The 13808-nt window shown below is 26.0% G+C and overlaps 1 protein-coding gene across 2 annotated transcripts in view; it reads right to left on the bottom strand.

Moving 5' to 3' along the window:
• Positions 1-12503, bottom strand: part of LOC129613937 (potassium voltage-gated channel subfamily KQT member 1-like) — an 80601-nt gene extending 68098 nt beyond the window's left edge. For both annotated transcript variants that reach the window (XM_055528282.1, XM_055528283.1), the window contains exons 1-2: positions 10957-12503; positions 10483-10705 (exon numbers count right to left, since the gene is read on the bottom strand). In XM_055528282.1, coding sequence (XP_055384257.1) covers positions 10483-10705; positions 10957-11713 — 980 coding nt within the window. In that variant the 5' untranslated portion in view covers positions 11714-12503. The remainder of the gene's footprint in view (positions 1-10482; positions 10706-10956) is intronic.
• Positions 12504-13808: the final 1305 nt, after the last annotated feature.

The following is a 13808-nucleotide window of genomic DNA, read 5'->3' as shown; positions in this document are numbered from 1 at the left end:
TTTATTTGAAATAGATTGAACATTATAAAATATTTTAAAATTTGGCAGCATTTGATTGATCCAATTAAAATGGTAATTTTTTTGATCCTCATTAATTTTTGAGCATAATTGAAGTAGACTCGAAATATTTTTAATTTAATATTAATCAGTTTTTCTTCAAAAATATTTCATTTAATGTTTACCCAAAACTGACTTAATTGAATTTAATCTTGATAGTTGAATTAAGTGCTCACTAAAGTTATTTTGGATCAATTTTCTAATATTTTTGTTTAAGGAAATCTTATAGTTTATGCTATTTTAGTAACTTGAATTACTTGTTTACAGTGGAAAATATTTTTCAAATTCTTGCGCACTCTTACTAATTTTCATGAAATAATTTACCCTTATGTAGTCTATGAGTAAAAATTATATATTTTCTTTTTGCTTAAACCAAGGTTTCTTAAGCAATATCAATCATATTTTTTATTCAAAACTATTATTTATTCATAATTTATCGACACAATCAGAACAAATGGTTGCAGAGCACCCATAAAATTGCAAATGGCCAAAAAAATATTAATTGCACGAGAAGGAAGGTTTCTTATCGTCAAATACGAACTTTTACGCCGTAGAAACAGAAAAAATTTTTTATCTTTCTTTTTTTATCCAAAATATCCAAAAAATGAAAAAACTAAAATCCGAATTTCTTGCACATTACTTAAACTAGGGTCACTAAGACCCCAAAGCGGCAACTTTAACTCTATTTTTTAGGTATTTTCCAAAAAGATACTTAAAGTTCAACTTCTTATCGTAAACTAATAATGAAATAGAAAGTTTACATATATTTCAAAAACTGAAAGAAAACTTACTTTTGAAAGAAAAATCAATAAATTAAATTCTGTTGGGGTCAACCAGACGTCAGTGTGAGTATCCCGGGTAAAACTTGTAAGTTTAATTCTTATATTTTGCAAGTATAATATTAATTTGGGTGAAACTTGTGTATGACCAATAAGACTGATATATGTCGTAAGAGTTAAGCTTGTTAATGCTAAAAGAGTTCTACAAAACATTTATCTTTTATAGCTCTACTATAACTGTTATAATCCTTAAAAATTATGACGGTATTCAAAATATTTAATTAAATTTAATATTTTTACTTTTTAATCTGTTTATTATTTATTAAATTTTATTTATTCATACACTATTAATAATTATTTGCATATTTAAACGTTCAAAAATTAAATGAAAAAAAAATAAAAATAATTTTATTATAATTTAGTAATTATTTTTGACATGAATGACAACAATAAAGTCAACCTAAATGATTGTATAATAAAGAAAAAAAAATCACTTTTATTTACTCAGTAATTTATTAAGAAAGTTATTCTTGAAAAAAAATTTCCTGATTAATTTTAATAATTTTGACATAATATGCTTTATTCTAAAATATCTGTGCTGTATATTAAGGTAGAAAATGAATAGATGAGGGCAACAATCGAATTTAGAACTTTTATTGGTGTAGTAGAAAACTTTGTGGAGTACAAAATATTCAAGTTAAGGAGCAATAATTTCAGTGTTTGTTGGCTGTTAATCAAAAATTTATTTGAAAGGTAAGGTCATTGACCATGTATTATTACCTATAGACATAATTATGTTAGAGTATTGAAATTATATCGAGACCCACATTTATGACTATTACACTTGCAACTATTATGCCTGCGTTGGAGTTTGATTGGAATAATTTTTTTGGAAAATTTTTTGTCTTTGAAATTTCGAATTAATTTTTGTAATTATTCTTATATAATTTTGAGCTTCGCATTTCAAGTAACTTATGATTTTCTTTGAAAATAAGCACAAGTTTTCAATGCTAATTATAATCGAATGACAAATTTAAATAAAAAGTTTGATAAAGTTTTGTGGTAATAACGATGTTAAATAAAAAAAAACTATTTGCCAAAAAAAATTGTTAAATAAATGCATGTCAAAAATATGATGATAAGATTGTTTTTTCACAAGTACAGTCAATGACAAAAATATAGGATTAGTTTTTAATTTTTGTATTTTACTCTGTAACTTTCGTTTGTATTATTCCACGTAAACAGAATTGTCGATGTATGATGCCAATTGTGAAGTCATCAATTAAACACGTAAAGTTGTATAACAGTTGTATAACGATTATACTTTAAATTGTATTGATATCGAAATTAAAAGTCCGAGTTCGGCACTAGCTCACTCAATTGTGATTATCAAAATTCTAAGTGTACTTTCTGATGTACAAGGGATCAAAAATTTGATGTGTAAGTCACTGTTAGTAAGCAAATACACAAAAAAATTCTAAAATTTACAATTTTCGCATTTTAGTCAAAATATGCGCATGACAGCGTCATATAGTTTCGTTGCGAAAACATTTTCTATGAAAACATTTAACGTGAGATATCTTTGCCTGGTACCTCCATTAAACATTATCCTCGGCGCTCAAAGTGAACAACAACTACAACGTACGTCGAGGGTTATTCCTGTTTTATTTATGCTGTTATCAATTTTACGCAAGATATTCAGAATATGTTGATGAGCCCTACAATTAAAATTTCAAGTTAGTAAAATTTTTCTTGGAAGTCGCCTATAAGTATGCATTTAGAATATGTTTATTTTTTGATTTTCATTGTACAAACACAGCGTGAATTAAATCAATTAAACTTTCATGTTTTTTGGTATTGTAATTTGTTATATATTTTTTTTTTATGAAATTTTTTGATTTAATTTATACAAAAAGGAAAAGTTTCATAATTTTTCCTTTAATATTTTGTTTTTTTTTTTTTATAAAATTTCTTTTAGATAGAAATCACCTGGCTTTCAGTCTTGGGACATGAAAAATGGTTTTTTTTCTCATTTTATTTTTGTTTTGTCTTTTGTTTTTCTTTTAATTTTTTTTAATGAAATCATTTTTCATATTTTTTGAATTTTCATATTTAATTTTCTCCTAAAAAACAAAAAATAAAACTCAAACAATAATATTAAATTAGGGTAATAATATTAATAATAGTGTGTATAAATAGAAATTTAGGTATGTTATTTATGTATATACATACCTACATTTGTACATACATAATATTATATTTTGTGAACAGGGAAAAGGTAACTATTTTACATACACATGTAATAAATATGTAGATTTACTACACGTGTTGTAAGGTAATCGAAAAAAGTGTAGTAAGGAAAATTCAAAATGTGATTTTGTAATTATATATAGAATAAATTTATGGGGGAAATTTTATATAATATTTAAAATTAAAACAAAACAGCATGACAGTTTTCACAAAATAGGTTAAATTTTATATATGTATATATAGATGTATAGGTATATAAAATGTAAAAATATTTTAATATTCTAGAAAATGACGGTAATTGATTGTTTAAATGAGATTCCTTTTATAGTTAACTTTAATATTTAAAAAAATGATAAGGATCAATATGATTTGAGATTAAGATATTTTCTTGAAGTTCAAAGGGTATACAAGGGTTCTCAATACTTATGTAAATTGTATCTTGTGTGAACATTCTTCCTGAAATGTGTACATCAATAAAATAGTCAGTGTAGATTGAAATATGTAGGTTGTTAAAACAAGAAGTTTACAAGAAATAACAAGAAGTTTGCAAGAAAATTGCTCTAAATATTGAAGATCAAATTGATAGGTTCTATTTGTTCTGTACCATTTAATTTAAAATAGGTAAAGAAAAAATTAAATTTACAATCATTGTTGCTATAATGTTAAACCCATTTAAATTAATTTTATAAGTCAGTAAAAGGAGTGATTTTCATTATACATGCATCACTCCCCTCTACTTTCATATTTTTAATTCTTACGACTTATATAGTGTTAATTTTTCTTTTAAATTTCCAGTTGAAATGTTGGATCTTCTATAAAATTCACTGAGATATTTAATAAGAAAGTTCAATATTTTAAATACCCACCCATTTTGAATTTGTTAAAAATATTAAATTTAATTTATGCAAATAAACGAACCGAGTCGCTTTCAATTTGTTCAAATTTTTAATATAAAAAGACAAATTTTATTCAATTACAATATTTTCTTTAATTAATATTTTTCTGAAAATATAAGGATTCGTGATAATTAATATAGTATTAAATAATTTTATTATAAATGTCATAATTAATGAATACTAATCGGTAATGTAAATTATATAAAAACTGATAATCAATTGACCTTGTTTATATTAAATTAAAGGGTAGGAAGTATAAACAACTAATGAGAATTGGCACAGTAAATATTAAGGTAAGTTGTATACGTTCACATTTTTGTTTTTAAAATGTTTTTGGTATGTTGAGTAATATGAATGAGATCATGGTCAAATTTCTTCTAGAAAAAGAAACAGATAGGCTACATAGATTGAGCTATTTGCGGTTCCAGATGAGTTTTAATTTCTACCAAAAATAGAATCTAGGTCGCTTGTTTTAACTGTATGTGGCCGGCATATAATCTTAAGCAATGAAAGTAATTTCTAAATGTCTCGAAGGAGCATAGCAAAGGAGAGGACGAGAATTCTATACGATATTAAACCTTGGTTGATTCTGAAAGAATTCAAAATTAATTATTACGTTAATAGTTTATAAAATAACCAAAATCTTATTCATCCTCCTGCTCTAATAACTTAATTATCTTTTGACAAATGGGAGCTTGACACTTCCAAACAATTTTGCTAATTCAATTCTACCAAAAATAATAAAAAATTCATTTCTAATATTTTTAAATTACATTGAAACCTTTAAAAATATCCTTTTTTTTTTACTATAATTTTATTTTCTCATATCTTAATGGAGGGCAAAAAAAAAATCAATATACGATAATGTAATAATCGAAATTTACTACACGCAAATAAGAGATAAAGTTCGTTTTCAACAAGTTTAAGGCAAAACCGATTAAGAAACGAAAAATAATAGGAAAAGGTATAGCCGAAACAGGAAAAGAAGAAAAAAAAAAACCAGGACAAAGGACACAAATTTCTGTGTTTGTTGATTTTTTATTTTTATTCTTTTCCTTCTTTTCAACAAATTGATATTTTTGAGGTTAAATTTCCATTTGGAATATTGTATTATTTGAAATTCTCTATGAAGGTCATTTGATTGCAACTATTTTTATAGATAGTATAAAAAATATGAAGGAAAAGCAGAAATTTTAATTCAAAGGATTTTTCATCTTCTTACAGAACTTTTGAAATATAACTTGAATATAAAAAAAGAAAGAGGTAGGTTGATTTTCTCAGATAAATTTCCTTGTTTTCCTAAAGGCTTTTTATTCCTTTTTTATTTGAATGTCCGTTTTGAATGCGAAATACAGGCTTCTGCATGAAAAAGATTCAAAAAAAGGATGGAAACATAAAGAAAAGAGAAAAAACTGAAAAAATAGGAAAATCAATCTGTGAAAAATCAACAGAAAATCGTCGGTGTTTTAATTTGTTTTTCTCTATTTCAATTTGTGTTTTTTTTTTGTTATTTTTGGAAAAGGATACGTTTTGTGTCTTTATATGTATTCTTATTGTAATATTTCTTTTGATGAATTTGTTTGTATTTGTATAATGAAATGTAAATTAGTTGAACATTCGTCAAAACAATTATATTAGGCAGTTGGAAGATTTATGGGAAAGTAGAGTAAAAAAATTTCAATAATGAAAACTTTTTAGTAATTTTAAAAATAAAGAGGTAAAATTTTTAATAAAGTTTCTGTCATAAGAATTTTAAAAATCAAGTTTGAGATACGAGAATCAGTATTGATGAGAGAAGAGTTTTTGATTAGAAAGAATGAAGATGAGAGAATCAGATTGACTAAACTAAAATATTTAATTGGTATTAATTCGAAAATATTGTTTAAATGTGCCGAGTTTAGAATTGCCAAAATGTTATTAATTCATAACCTTTAAGTTTAACTTCTATTACAATAAAATATAGAGAAATTTCTTAGCATTTTATGGATAATGGTACATGTTAGAGCTATTGAGCTTTTCTATTCTATTTACAATTGAAAATAACCTTGCCAACCTGCATAAGACTTTGAAAATTCTTACATTTTTAAATAATCCGAAAAAATTACTAAAATATTTTTCTAGCTTTTATGTCCTTTAATTTTAATAGTTTAATTTTCCATCTATATGTGAATCCTTTTTTTAAAAAATCCTTAAATATTTACAAAAAAAATAGAGAAAACAAAAAATATGCTTTAAAAAAATTCTTGTTGCAATTTTTATTTACTAAAGAAATTATTATTTGCTATAATCTTTTTGTTTTTCTGGTATAACTTCCGCAGTAGTTTTAATGATATCATGCTTCCTGATTAATATATGTTTCCCTATATCTTTGAAAGATTATATTCTACTCTTTCTCTTTCTCTCTCTCTCTTCTATGTTCTTCTTTTTTATCGTATCTTATTATTGTTTCTATTTATGATTTTTTTAGTTTATTTTTTCCAGTGTAGTTTACTCAAGCTGTACAATGTTTTTTGCCAAAAAAAAAACTAAAAAAAAAAGGATAGAAAAATTTTTCTAATCTTCTTGTATCCTTTTTTTTTTATTGTAGTCTTTTTTTTTTTAAATTTTATGTGGTATGTAGTGTTTGTAGTTTTCTCGGTTTGTTGTGCAGGAAAATTAAGTTGAAATTGTAAAGTTTGCTATAACTTGTGTGTGTACTTTAGAAATTGATTTTTGTAAGTTTGTGAGTTGCATAAAATTTTCTCTATATTTCTACTAAAATTGTGTAATAATTTTTATATTTATATAGTAAACTTTTTACAAAGATTTGTTTATGATATTTTCTCTATATTAAAAATAATGCAGTCGAAAAATATTGCAGTAAAGTAGAGGAAATTAAGTTCGTTATTATGGAATTACATACATATAAACACACTATTACGATAGAGTTGATATAGCCGACTGACTTAAATTCCATGGAATTAGATAATAAGAAGGTTAGGTTTGAATAATTTCCATTCTGTGTATAGTAGCCTTAAGTCTTTGAAATATAGATTCAAAGGTTCATGTTAATTAAAATGAATTGAATATACAGATATATGTGAATGGAAATGTGCTAAATATAATCGCTGTTTTCCTCAATAACAAAACACATTAGGTACTCAAAAAGAATATGATGTTAATAAGTAGGGGATTTTTTCTTTTAAGTATACGTGTGTATAAAGTAAAATTTGGTGAAAAAAAAATATTTAATTCCTTATGTTAATGTGATTTTTTTTTTGATAGAATATGTAAGCCGATTTAAAATGGAAAAAAAAACCCTCTGAGTTGGGTTAAAAATAAAAGTTATAAACAAATGCTTAAAATATTGTACATAAGCGTGTTAAAAAGGTTTTCTGTTGAAGAAGACCATTATACCAAAAAAAAAAAATTAAAAAAGATATGGAATTAGGGATTTGCGATTTCTATACCTGTAAAAGCTTCGTTTGTTTGGGTATTATAATTTTAGCAATTCGTTTGTAATAATGAGTCTGCAATAATAATAATAATAGCCTGTAATATAGACATGTATATATACATATATAAATATTCTTCTTAAAGTTGTTCAATTTTATTTCGATTTATGGGTGTATTTGAATGCGTTCATGTATCTCTTCCAGAGACAATTCTAAAACTAATTGTGATAATTGCAAATTTTTTCAAGTAACGACTTTTCACTGCAAAACTCACAATTCCATATTTAAATTACGTGTTATTTAGATAGTCGTTTAAGAAATTGTCATACAACATCAAAAATGTAATCAGTAAACAGTAGCTGTTTTTATATTCACGAAGTTTAACCGCATATTAGGAGATTAATTATAAATTTAATCGTCAAACTCTTACTATTTAAGGTTTAATAGCAGTCCTCGAAATATTTTATTGAAATTCTATATGATTCCTTGTTAGAGATGCCATCAAGCTTCACAAAATTGTTTAATTATTATCTCAGAAAATACTAATTAAAAATCTCACTAACACGAAATTTGTAAGTTTTTTTTGAATAGGTTTTTACTAGTCAAAAATAGCAAGACAAAATAAACTGCAAAATTGTTTTGACAGGCACTTCTACCTGACAAAGAGCTACTTAAAAATGGCCTCGTCAGTCACCCTTAGAATATATTTTTTTTTATTATTTTGAGAGACTGACGGTCACTAACAAACAAATCAAGAAAATTTTTTGATTTTTAATTACCTGTTGAAATTGTACTTATAAATTTTTTTTATCGTACGATATTGGCAATTACAAAGAATTGTCGCGGTAACGGGAACCATTTTAATAATTTTCTTTATGTCCGTAGTTGACCGTAATGAGTCAGGTCTTTTTGACTGATCTAGCAGTAAGAACATTAAGGTGCCAGAATATTAAAAATTGACTAAATAATACAAGCATTCAATTCATATAGTTGAGAGCTCATTACTAGGGTCTACCTATTTTATAATAGTGAAATATTTAAAATTTTTTCATTGTAAAATATTGTTACGAACCTGCATTTTACTGACAAAAGGATTTACTGAATTAAGAGTGCTATCGGACTTTATATAATAATTTATAAATACCGCTTAAAAATTTTTAATAAAATGTAAGATTGCAAAATAAAAAATCCTTAAAAAAACAAGGCAATTTATAAAATTTCATTAAAAATTTATGCATTTACTTTAATTAGTTTTCTTCATTTTATATGTGATGTTGAAAATATTTCAACACAGCTATACTTTTTTTGTACATACTCAATTATATTTCACCTTACATAGAAATTTAATAAATAATTCTTGTAATATATGTTTATAATGTGCCAACACATTTATATAATATTATTGCTTTACATGAGTTTGTATATATACACGTACATACGTATGCATGCATCTGTATATATATACCTGTGTACAAAGAACCTCGTCGGATTTAACATTTTTAAATCTATGATTTTTCTCATTATCTCCTTTTTCTGTTTCAATATTACAAGTTAATCTTACAATTTTCATTTTTATTGTTTTAATTTTTTAGTAAAGGATATATACAAGGTTAATATGTATGTATAATAAATTTTATACATATATATATAAGAAGAAGAATGGAAAAACCTTTCACATTTTATTTATTGATAAACCCCTTCCCCATATCTTTACATTACATATACATATACAAAATGTAATCAATTAAAAGCTAATTATCTTGGGATTCTGTTAATTCTTAATATCACAATATCCACGTTATGTATATGAATATATACGTATACATACTTGTAGAAAATATTGTAATATTTTTTGTATACATACAACATGTTGTTATAGTCATGTTGCAAGTTATCTTACGTCAGAGATTATTTTGCTACGATATTTATGTTGTTATTTTCAACAAAAACGAAATAAAAAATGAAGAGATGAGAGATGATAAGAATAATTCCTTTCTTAAAAGAAGAGTACAATGGATATACATACATTTGTATTATATTTATAGAGATTTTTATTGTATCAGTAAAAATCCCAATAAGAAATTGCTTACTATAAAAAAAGACTACGTCTTTGAAATTAAGGCGATTTGCAGTTTAAAAATTTATAAAATTTTGTTTGACTGTAAGAAGGTTAGGTGAGGTTAATGCAGCTCCAATAAGGTACATATAGGCCAGATAGGGCTGTTGTGTTACCGCCGGATGCGCAAAATTCCTCGCTTTCTCAAGAAATAGTCCGGGCTTTTCAAAAACCGGCTAAGTTCCGTGGTATTACTGATGAAAAGGGAACTGATAATAACTTCAAAAACAATAAAAGAAAATTTCGATCGAAGAAAAATTAAATGGCGAGGATAAGCAATTCTCTTCATGGAACTAGGGGATAAGGTAAAAGAATTTATTTTTGGTCTCAAGTAAATTTTTTTGACAAAATTCCCGACTTTTGTACTTGAATTGTGTCGGAATATGATGAATTTAACTCTTCACATATTGCATAATTTTCTCACCATAATATGCATTCAGGGATTTTTACACTTATGTAGCTCAAACTCAACCTAATTTGAAAATCGATAGGGTTTTATAAATATTAAACCTCAGTAGTTCCTAGTGCATATTCCTGATTAAAAGATTTTCTACATTTATTACAGTGCGTTCATCACATAATGCAAAAAATTTTCAAATTTTCTAAAATTTCTACATGTTATACGAAATTTTAATTCTTTATCTTAAAATATCAGACTGGGTTATTGTTAAAATATCCGACTGGGCTGTTTTAAACTTAAAGAATATTGTATAATGCTTATTTATGTAAGATTCTATAGACTCTATTAAAACAGTAGAAAGTTGATTAAAAATTTAAATTACACTATAGTTATAAAATAGATCAATTTATATACATAGTTATTTAGAATCAAGGATAAGATTAAATTATTAAGATTTTTGCTTATTTTATAACATTATTATATTGTTATTTTTATATTATATAAATATATTTCATATGTACAGATATATATAAAGTAAAAAATAACTCACACTGAAAAATGGTACATAAAACAACACCATCCGCCAGGATGTTCAAGGAATACATAACATTTTTCTTGAAATGTTTTACCACGTCGATGATGGAAAACATATTTGGCTTTGAATGCTTGATCAATTGGCAGTGCAATAGGATAATATGGATCTGGTATACCAGTTGGTGCAGTCGGATCTTGTGGTAATGTTGGATCATTTTCTTCAGCTCCATCAAGGTCATCTATATTATTGATTTTATATAAAAATTTTATAAGAAATTTCAATAAAATTTTTAATTAAGAATGTTCTTTTGTAGATCATCTTTAATTTGATAAATTCAATGTAGAAATTTTTATTATTAATTTTAAATGCTCGATTATAAAGGATTATTGATTAAAATTGATTTCTTTAAATTTTACTACAGAAATTTTCAAAATACAAAACAACATTCTTAATAAAATAAATTTGTAATTAATAATTTTTAACACTTACCATCTCTTTCCGCTGCTAATTTATCTAATATATCATCGGTATCTAATTTATTACGACCACGACTCTTACGGCGAATCGGTGTCGGTACACGTCTATGATGTGCTTCAAAACGTGGTCCGCCACGTCCGGGACGAAACCTTCTTAAAAAATTAAATGGTGATTTCGATGATGATGTATGATGATGTGTTTCATTTGAATGATGATAATGATTTTTTGTTTCTAATATATCTGGTGTTGCAGCTGATTCAATATCATCAACTAATTCATCTTCAGAACCTTGTAATGCTGTATATGCGCATGAATGTTGACTTGGTGTTGTTGATGATGTTGCTGTTGTCATTGTTGTTGCTATTGATGGTTGGGGTAATTCTTTAAGTGGTGTTTTTAATACAGATAATACTAAATCATCTGATGGACCACTACCAAATGGTCTATCTTCACCAAATGAACGTGAATTATATGATTGTGAATATAAATTACTAACTTGATGTATATTACCATATGAAAAACCGCGATTACGTTGATGCTGTTGTTGTATTGCTGATGCAGTTTGTAATGATGTCATAGTTGATGTTGGTGATAATGTTGTACCAAAACGGTTTAAATTACCACCACCATCAAAATTTGTATTTAATAACTGTCGTACAGCTTTTGCTTCATTTTGTAGCAGTCTGATATTATGTGACTGCCTGAAGAGAGTTTCTTGCTCCCCTCGATTCATTGTTATCGTTGTTAAACTTAAAACAACCGACAGCATTTGATATTAACAAGCTGACGGTGGTTGTACTGCATTTAGAATTGTTTTTTTTCCCTTTTATTAAGTGAAATTCAAAAAAGGTATCTAAAATAGCAGGAATTGTTTTTTTTTTTTAATTTAAATTTTTTTTTTTTAAAGTTTTGTTTCCGGATTTTATTGCTTTTCGGATATTTTTTTTTTTGTGTTTTTCACAAATTTTGCACACTTTTTCTATGATTTTTTTTTTATTTTTTGAAAAGTTTTAGTCAATTTGTGTGTCACTACTTTTTGAAACGGTTCTGTACATTTATAAAATTGTATCATCTTTTTATTGAAACAATGAATTTTTTAGATATTTTTCTAGTCTGGCAATACTTTTTTGAATTGAATAATTTATAGTTAACGTTGTATTCTGCCATTTAGATGGTTTTTTTCTTGTGGTTCTAATTTACAATTAATAAAAAAAAATTTTCCATTGGTATTTTTAGTTTTGTGATCTGAGTTTAATTTTTCTGGACGGATTTGTTTTAATGGTCATTTATTATGTTAGTATTGCCAGATGATATATGAATTTCTTCGATGCTTCCGTTTATTTTCGTAATTATTTTGACTAGGTTAGGTGACTTTTTTTTTATTATTTTGAGCAAAATATTTTCTTTTGTTTGAATTTTGATTAATTTTTCGGCCGCATTTCGATTAATTTCGGCAAAGGAGAGAAAAATTTAATTGCTATTTTCCGGTTTTTATAATTTTATTGTTTATTTGTAGAAAATTATGGGTTTTTAAATTGTATTTTATTTTTCGTTTAGTTTCCTAGTTTAAAGTACATATTAAATATCACAGAAAAGACGAGATACATATATACCATATATAAATAGAGTACAAGTAAAGTTGATTTCTATTATTTGCAAAATTATTTTGCTAGTTGAATTCTATTTTGTATATTGCGTTGTAAGTATAAGAGTGCCTTCTTAATTGTTGAATTAAAATAAAATCAGAATATTGATTACGTAATTTGTTAACAAAATTTATTTTGTGTTTCTTTTTGTTTATTTTCAAAATATTGCCACTAAAATTGTTTTCTGATATATTTTTTCAATAATATTATTCTTTTCTATAAATTTTATATTATACGCCATGTAATATAGAAAATATTGCTTTGAAATTGTACGTGAATTATAAATATTGTTCTTTTGTATAGATTAAGTTGTTATTGTTTTTATTATTTTTAGTTTTACAGTTAAAATTTCTGAAATTTTTAAATTTTATTTTGTTTTTGGATATATTTTAATGTATATACATATATAGGGAATAAATATGATTACAGCTTCCAGACTTCAAAGTAGAATTTATAAAATTAATCCAAATCTATTATTATACTTTTATCCATACATAAATAACATTCATATGTAAATCTTGAAAGTATTATGAATTTTTTGTTCAGTTTATTATACTGTTTCTCACAATAATAATTAAATTTAAAAAATATTTCAACTAACAGAGATATCATATAATATTCTACATAGTAGATTTGTACAGCAGCGGTAACAGTGCACCGCGACCACGTATAAAAATATATTGTATGCCCCCCACTGAGTTCGGAGCATGCTCTACAACACACTCGCGAGGCCCGCCCTCCTGATGAACTCAAACAACTTGTAAGGCCCGGAAGATCGCAACTTCGCTGCCGTGGGAGTAAAGCCCCCCCTAGCGCCTCTCTTCTCCTATGAACGAGAGCCTCACACTTCCTAAGAGTGCGCACTGAGGTCTCATCCTCCCCACAGAATCTGCAAGTGTCTCCACTTTCCAGTACCAGCCGAATGAGGTGCACCCTAAGTCTGCATTGAGCCGACAAGACCCTGGCGAGAATTCTCACCCAATTCTTGCTCATCCCTATAATTTTCTGGTCATAATCCGCCTGGAGCTCCTTGGATCAAATTTGAAATAAAGGACAATATAGCAATAAGGCTCCCGCTTAAATATACAAATAGGTGGTAATAAATTCGGATGGCAGGTATGCACTCGAATACAAATAGGTGGTATAAATCCAGGTGGCAGGGTGGTAGTTATCACAAATTTCTTACAATTGTTCACTTATACAGGTATAACAGAGTGG

This window comes from Condylostylus longicornis, unplaced genomic scaffold (assembly GCF_029603195.1).
Source record: "Condylostylus longicornis isolate FDR11 unplaced genomic scaffold, ASM2960319v2 ptg000098l, whole genome shotgun sequence".
In the NCBI taxonomy this organism is placed as follows: domain Eukaryota; kingdom Metazoa; phylum Arthropoda; class Insecta; order Diptera; family Dolichopodidae; genus Condylostylus; species Condylostylus longicornis.
Note: the sequence above shows the minus strand (reverse complement) of the source record. Positions and strands in the feature narration are given on the sequence as shown.